This window comes from Oreochromis niloticus, linkage group LG1 (genome assembly GCF_001858045.2).
Source record: "Oreochromis niloticus isolate F11D_XX linkage group LG1, O_niloticus_UMD_NMBU, whole genome shotgun sequence".
Classification (NCBI taxonomy): domain Eukaryota; kingdom Metazoa; phylum Chordata; class Actinopteri; order Cichliformes; family Cichlidae; genus Oreochromis; species Oreochromis niloticus.
The window spans coordinates 14,462,876-14,470,702 of NC_031965.2; the positions used below are offsets into that span (position 1 = coordinate 14,462,876).

General features: G+C 43.5%; 1 protein-coding gene and 1 long non-coding RNA gene across 2 annotated transcripts; one reads left to right on the forward strand and one right to left on the reverse strand.

Annotated features, from left to right (window-relative positions):
- The first annotated feature begins 263 nt into the window (after window positions 1-263).
- atic (5-aminoimidazole-4-carboxamide ribonucleotide formyltransferase/IMP cyclohydrolase) lies at window positions 264-7,740 on the forward strand. Its single transcript, XM_003445732.5, has 15 exons — window positions 264-484; window positions 676-802; window positions 926-1,069; window positions 2,192-2,280; window positions 2,421-2,572; window positions 4,781-4,937; window positions 5,012-5,137; window positions 5,229-5,336; window positions 5,452-5,537; window positions 5,618-5,707; window positions 5,949-6,074; window positions 6,155-6,247; window positions 6,329-6,511; window positions 7,053-7,208; window positions 7,374-7,740. The coding sequence occupies exons 1-15, from the start codon at window positions 466-468 to the stop codon at window positions 7,491-7,493; spliced, it is 1,776 nt and encodes a 591-aa protein (XP_003445780.1). The 5' UTR covers window positions 264-465; the 3' UTR covers window positions 7,494-7,740.
- On the reverse strand, window positions 6,368-7,044 carry LOC112846113 (uncharacterized). Its single transcript, XR_003218944.1, has 2 exons — window positions 6,956-7,044; window positions 6,368-6,539 (listed from the first exon to the last, which is right to left on the reverse strand). It is a non-coding gene; the product is annotated as an uncharacterized LOC112846113 (long non-coding RNA).
- Window positions 7,741-7,827: the final 87 nt, after the last annotated feature.

The window sequence follows — 7,827 nt, forward strand, 5'->3', positions numbered from 1 at the left end:
GAAATCAAGACAACATAGCCAGTTACTGCTGTACTGGTGATATGAATGTGAAATTCATAATTTACACAGTTTCACATTTCAAGACATAAATCTAAAGGTAATTAGAAACCCTGCTGTCTATCAGTGAGAGTTTGTAGTTATTCTTATTATTTGTAGTAGTACTTATTGTTGTTGTAGTAGTAATAGTTTGTGTTCGTTGCGTTTTTCTAATGTAAATGCGCATTTTCTGCGCCGTTTTGCTCCTTTGGGTGCGCTTGTGTGCGAGGGGCGGGCCGGCTTCTGAAGGGCGGGTGTTCGTAGTTTTGAAGCGCATGATGAAGCCGTGAGCAGCCTGCAGCTTTGCCTCAGCCTCCTTTGCTTTGCTCTGCATCGTTTGCTAATTGTGAAACTGGGAGAAGCGTGAGCAGAGAGCCAGCCGACGTTCAGACAGACAGACTGCCCACTGTGAACACTGTGACCGTGAACATGGCTTCCTCGGAGCTTGGTGAGAGTTTCTCTGAGCATGAAGCAAACTTTCTGAGTTTTGGTGTCGCGACATGCAGGCTGCTAGCTGACTGGCTAACATTAGCCAACGTGGTTAGCTCCACCTCACTAAAAACGTGCATTTATTCTTCGCTTGCGTTTGTAAAATGACAAAAAGTCAGGGGTTAAATCTCTGCTCGTCCGTCTTTGCAGCACTTCTGAGTGTTTCTGACAAAACTGGACTGCTGGACTTCGCTAAGAGGCTGGTGGGTGTGGGGCTGTCTCTGGTGGCCTCAGGGGGCACAGCCAAAGCCCTGCGGGATGCTGGACTGGCCGTCAGGTGGGTGCTCCACTAGCCCTTAAAGTCAACGCCATAGGCGTCCACATGTATTACTGCAGTACTGTAGTTACCTGCAGCATGTGAGGCCTTCTCTAAGTTCTCAGAGTCTCTGCTTTGTGTCAGGGATGTGTCTGAGCTGACTGGACATCCAGAGATGCTGGGCGGCAGAGTGAAGACCCTGCATCCTGCAGTGCATGGAGGTATCCTGGCCAGAAAAACACCCAGTGACACCGCTGACATGGAGAAGCTGGGCTACAGCCTGGTCAGGTGAGACTAACACAGCAAACATAAATGTGCAAAAGCTTTCTAATACTCTGATGTGTACAATATGATGGATATTTGTGTGTACTTGCAGTAGAAAGAGAAAAAGCTGAGTGGAAATGAAACACTTGTGCACGTGTGACCCATGTCGAGTGCAGGCACGTGCTTTTTAATCAAGAAGCATGTCGAGTTGATTTGGCAGCCGGATAATTGGAAACCTGCTGCCCGTGCGTGCTCATCCTGTGACTCCTGTTCGATTGGAAGAATCTGATTAGATTTCACTGGGTCCTCAGTGGAAAATTAAACGACACGTGATTGAAGTTTAACAGATGACTCTTTCTTAACACCTTTTTGTTTTTTCTTTTAAAGACAAGACGATCAGTGGTTCCTGGTGTCAGTGCGCAATACTTGCTTTTTTTTTTTTGTCGGATTATTAAAAACATTTGGCAACATCTGAAAAAATACTGAAACTGCAGGAAAGTTAATGGATTTAATGATTTTATTTACTGACTGTTTACACAGGTAGTCATAAGACACGCTTGAGCAAAGCTCGTCTTGCTTTGTACTTTCTTTGCTAGTGGTCTCAAATAAAGAAGCGGAGAAATGTATTGCATGGACACAGGATTAACCCATTCAGTTTGTAACACCCTGCTACAAAACCTGATTTTGATCATTACAGGTTGATCATTAGAGCTTTTCAAACAGCAGGTGACCCTGCTGACTAATACCTACAACGAAAAATGCTCAGTGCCCACCAAAGATGTTTTATCCAGAACCAAAGGGAAGCACCAGCACGTTGATAAAACGATCTGTTTAACCAGTTGTGGTAATTTCATTCACATAAGTATGTCAGACACTTCTGCTCAACAGAATCCGAGGAAATGCGTGGATTTCTCTCAGACAAGTTGCTATAAGTTCATCGAGTTTACTCTACACAGTCAGATTATGCCTATATGCATAGACAAAAAACACTATGCATGGATAAGAGAATTAACTGTGAACAGCTTATTTTGAGCATGTGGATTCCCATAAACACCTTAGGTCTATGTAGGATCTCCCAGTGAACTGATCTCCATCTTTAACCTATCTTAAGTATGAAAAGATTTTCCTTTGTTTGCCCTTTTCAAGAGTGGTGGTATGCAACCTGTACCCATTCATAAAGACCGTCTCTAACCCGGATGTCACGGTGGAGGATGCCGTGGAGCAGATTGATATCGGTGAGTCATGCAGAGTAAATTTAAAGTGTTTTAAATAATGCATAGAAGTACACTCTTTGCTTGCCTATCTTACTAATGATGAAACACTTATTTATTTGTGTACTCTGTGTGTGTTAATAAAAACTGTTATTTCTTTTCAGGTGGTGTAACTCTGCTCAGAGCAGCAGCCAAGAACCATGCTCGGGTCACCATTGTGTGCGATCCTGCTGACTATTCGCTGGTTGCCAAGGAGATGGAGAATTCGGCGGACAAAGACACGACCCTGGAAACTCGCCGGACTCTGGCCCTGAAAGTGAGTTTGTTTTGTTGCAAGCATGTGACCTGATTTTCTGAGAAAGGAATTTTAGGAAAATATAAACTTGTAGGTTTTTTAAGGTGGGCATTTAGATTTAAGGGTTTAAATGTTATAATGCACTTTCTGGGGGAAGGGGGGGTTAAGGTGAGGGTTTGTTTTGGATTATGTTTTGAAAATGGGGTAAAAGGGGATGAGCTGTCACCTCTCCAAAACGTCATAGGACAAGAGAGGTGGACTTGTCACCTGTGAGTCACAGGGCTGATTTGTAATACCTGTATTTCTTTTTTCATTTCTTTATGAGTTTCTTCTTTATCATACCTGTCAGAGGGACACCATTTAAAGTGTCATTCAATTCAATTTTATTTATATAGCGCCAGATAAGACTAGACAAGATAAAAACCCTACAATAATACAGAGAAAATCCCAATAATTGAACTACCCACTGTGAGCACACGCTTGGTGACAGTGGGAAGGAAAAACTCCCTTTTAACAGGAAGAAACCTCCAGTAGAGCCAGGCTCAGGGATGGGCAGCTGTCAGCTGTGACCAGGTGATCAGAGACAAAATACTTTACAACTCCACAACTTTATTAGTGCAAAAAAAAAAAAAGACCCATCAATGTATTTTCACTTAAACAAGCAGCTGTTTTTTATGTGCATTAAAGCTATATAAACATTTAACAGTGTAAATGCAAATTCCTCGCTGACAGTTTAACCGAAAGGCATTTCCAGTGGAAACTGGCCGACATATCCTGAGCATAACCATGTATAATATCCACAAAACTTAAAAAGAGGTTATACACACACAACACGGTAATATTATGTAGAAGCACAGTACGTATCACTCCGCGATGCTCCTGACTGCGGTTGCCGTAATGCTCCGACATTCCATCAAGCGGTGCGGCTTCGTAGCTTACCAAAGTCGTACTAAAACATTTTTTGACAGATTTTTGAGCCACAAAAAATAAAATCACCACATAAAATCGGTTCGAGGTCAGTAAGCACAACCAGAATTCATACATAAGGCGCACCGGATTATAAGGGGCACACAAAGGATTGATTTTAAGTGTGCCTTATTTTCTGAAAAACGCGGTAAAGACGACTGCCCGCTGCATGCTCTACCAAAAAATGTGCTTTGGTGTGTATCTGACTTACAAAGGCCAAACCAGTTCCACACCACTGAAGTTGCAGCATTTTTACAAACCAATTCTGGTTCATCGGTTTCATTCAACGATCCGCTTTTGCCCTTCTCATTCTCCGTCGCCGCCGTGCTTTTTCTGCCATGTGCGTATGAAAACAAAGACACTGCACATTCGCGTTTTACTTCTATCGCGATATTTCATTTTCTTATCATTGCCTAACACTGTACTGGTATTACAGTGACCCAGCCCTATTGGGGGGGATGTCTTGGATGCCTGATCATGTATTGAAGGAGCCGTATGTTACAGCTAGTTGCCTTCAAAACGATGTTGCTAAAACTCAAATCTAACTGTAATAACCAGTTGAGTCAAAGACCGTTTCCTGATGTGATTAGTCATAATCCTGCGTGGAGAATTTTAAAAGTGCCGTTTCAGAGTTGATCACATGAGCCTCGAACATCCATTCACCTCTGTTCAGACTTGTTCCACTTTAAGCTCCATGATGAAAAGAGACTTTGTTTGGAGTAAGAGCGGAAATCAAGCCTCCGGCTCTTTTTTATAAGGTATCGTTGCCAAAATAGCTGCTGCTGCTGTTGGAGTCTTGATGTGTAGGGGAGTTCAGGGAGTTTGCTTTCTTTTGCTCAATCCTTCATAATCACAACATTGTATTGTGCTATTTTAAGCTGGCTTATGATTTAAAATAAAACAAAAAAACAAAAGCTTGAGGGTGATCGTTAAGGAGTTGCTCCTCCCCCTGTGGCTATTTGTTCTGGTTTTGCTGTTTGCTCAGAGATGAGGGTCAGCGAGTCCAGGCTGTTTATCACAGAGTGATGAAATGTGTTTAACTTACAGAGTTTAACATTTGAGGAGCAGTGAACTCTAACCTCACAGTCTGACTGCACTGAGTATTGAGTTAAATATTGATAACTGTCCCACTTTGCCTGCAGCCCTTTTTTCTTGTGGAGTGATGGTTGCTTTCCTAAAACATCAGAGTGATATAAGCAGTTTTTTCTTCTTCTTCTTCTTCTTCTTCCTAACCTTTCTCTACTCGTTCTGCTTCCTGCGCAGGCCTTCACACACACAGCACAGTATGATGACGCTATATCCGACTACTTCCGCGGGCAGTACAGCCGCGGCGTGTCCCAGCTGCCTCTGCGATACGGCATGAACCCCCACCAAGCACCCGCTCAAATCTACACTCTGCGCCCGGCTCTGCCACTCAAAGGTACCCTCACACCACGCCACGCCACAATCTGTCCTTTAATGTCACCCATCCTCTTTTAACGTTCCCTTTCTTAGTGGTCAACGGTGCTCCTGGCTTTATCAACCTGTGTGACGCTCTGAATGCGTGGCAGCTCGTCAGGGAGCTGAAGGGAGCCCTCGGCATGGCTGCAGCGACTTCCTTCAAACACGTCAGCCCTGCTGGTAAGAAAGAAAGACCCCATTCAGACGCACTCTTACAGTTAACATTGTCCGCATGGATCTGACAATGACAGCTGTCACCTTGTTTCTGAAGGAGCTGCAGTAGGAGTTCCTCTGACTGAGGAAGAGGCCAAAGTGTGCATGGTGCACGACATGCTGAAGGACCTCAGCCCACTCGCCACCGCCTACGCAAGGGCAAGAGGTCAAAAAGTCACCTATATAGCTGATCCCCTGAAAATGATTGTGTGCTGGGCTCTCTCTTCTTTTTCTTTTCTTTTTTTTAAAATATGTTATACATTTAGTCTTTGTGCCTCCAGGTTCAGACAGGATGTCTTCATTTGGGGATTTCATTGCTCTGTCAGATGTGTGTGACGTTCCCACTGCTAAGATCATATCAAGAGAGGTAAATAAGAGAGCAAGCTTTTAATTTTTTTATTTATTTATATTTTTAAGTAACATCATGTTTAATTGTGATGTTGTTAGGTCTCAGACGGTATCATTGCTCCTGGTTATGATGAGGAGGCACTCAAAATCCTTTCCAGAAAGAAGAATGGCAACTACTGTGTGCTTCAGGTGAGGGCGCTGTTTCCACACGTCTGTATTTCTCTGTTTTTTGGAAGCATGTCTTCGGATGACTGATTAGCTTAAAATCCTCGTAATTCTCAGACACATGCGGATTAAATAACTACCTCTCTTATTTCTAGGTAGATAATGTAACAGGACTAGTTCCAAGTCATACTGAAGATAAAAATGTGTACAGTACATACATACTATGTAAAGTGGCTTATGGGTTATGTCCGTGCTTGTGTCTCAGATGGATCCTGACTACGAGCCTGATGACACTGAGGTGAGAGTGTTGTTCGGTCTCTATCTCAAACAAAAGAGGAATGGAGGACGTATCGATAAGGAATTCTTCAGCAACGTTGTTTCCAAAGGCTCGGTAAGACACTGAGGTGTGTTAACTTTGTCAGACTGGATCGAGTCAGTAAAGATTTTCATGCCTTCTGTTGTGTCCTAAAGCTCTCTGAGGAAGCTGTGCGTGACCTCACCGTGGCAACCATCGCCGTCAAGTACACGCAGTCTAACTCTGTGTGCTATGCTAAAGACGGACAGGTAAGAGGTGGCGGATAAATGAGGAAGGAATCTTGAGGAGCCTCAGTCGTCCTCGAATCTTTCCTCACCTGTGTTTTCCAGGTTATCGGTATTGGTGCGGGGCAGCAGTCTCGTATCCACTGCACTCGGCTGGCGGGTGACAAAGCTGACAACTGGTGGCTCAGGCACCACCCTCGAGTCCTGAGCATGAAGTTTCGCAGTGGTGTGAAGAGAGCAGAGATGGCCAACGCAATCGACCAGTATGTGAGCAACACCATCGGAGAGGTGAGGGAGTAACATTTGGAGACGTGCACTGTAGTTACCAGTGAGAAAAAGTACAACTTATTTTATTTTGTTTGAATGTAAACATTTCAAGACTGCATTTGTGTTTATATGAATATTTAAAATGCGTATATACAACCCTTTGTGTCTTAAATGCAAAGAGGAACCCAGCTTCTGACATGGACACAAATAAATATGCAGTTTTAAGAGTGTTTTGTACAATAGATACAATGAAGAGTTACTGCATTTTGCGAGGAGTAGGATTTTTGGAGCATGAACACTTTAGTAGCTGTATGTAGAAACTAGAAAATACTTTGTCACACAAAGATTTGAGCAAACACATCCTGTGTTCCTGTGCGCATTCAGGACTGAGGCACAAAACAGAAGATTATTTATTACATTAATAGATTCTCACTTTTTTATACAAAAGATTTAAGATGTGCCCACCTCTGATGTTATGTCTAATCACACAGCATGCCAAGTTTTAGACTGTGTGAGTAAATGAAAGGCGGTGTCCTGTGTATATTCTGTCCTGTGCCGGCAGGGCCCAGACTTGGAAGTTTGGAAGTCGATGTATGAAGAGGTCCCTGAGCTACTGTCAGAGACTGAAAAGAAGAACTGGATCAGCTCACTGCAGGCTGTGGCTGTCAGCTCTGACGCCTTCTTCCCCTTCAGAGATAACATAGATCGGGCCAAAAGGGTAAATGCCTTGCACGAAGCACGTGTACATGCTGCACACATTTTGTCAATAAAGTGCAGAGGAAGCTGACCAGCAAATCTCATGCATGCGGGAATGTCACTGCAACTTAAACTCTGGTCTTTCTGTCATAACTCACATTTCCTTCCTGTGTATGTCTGTCTCCAGAGCGGCGTCCAATACATCGCAGCTCCAGCGGGCTCTGCTGCTGATGAGGTTGTGATCAATGCCTGTAACGAGCAAGGCATTACTCTGGTGCACACCAGCCTGCGACTCTTCCACCACTGAGTTCACTAAGCGTTGAGTTCGCTCACAGTTTTGTGTCTGTACGAAGGCAAAAAAAAAACGTGTGCAACATTGCTGATCTTCAAACATTCCTACGTTTTGCTGAACTGTAGAAACAGACGCACAATTTTGTAACACACTAAATACATTCCTGACTTGTGATCAGAATGTTTGAGAGTAATACTGTAACTGCAGCTGATCCTTGTAGGTCAGTCTTGCAACACTGTGAAATAAACTTGGAGTTTGACTATTTTGTCTCTTTCATTGTGCTAACTGCGTGGCACTGTTAGTCCATAGCATTAATCCAGACTCAAGGTCACAGTGCCTTATGGGGATT

Bases quoted from the DNA above. Each gene is read 5' to 3' on its own strand.
- atic (XM_003445732.5), top strand. The intron at 5,538-5,617 runs GTAAATAAGAGA...TGATGTTGTTAG, and splicing joins CTAAGATCATATCAAGAGAG to GTCTCAGACGGTATCATTGC. The intron at 6,075-6,154 runs GTAAGACACTGA...TGTGTCCTAAAG, and splicing joins ACGTTGTTTCCAAAGGCTCG to CTCTCTGAGGAAGCTGTGCG.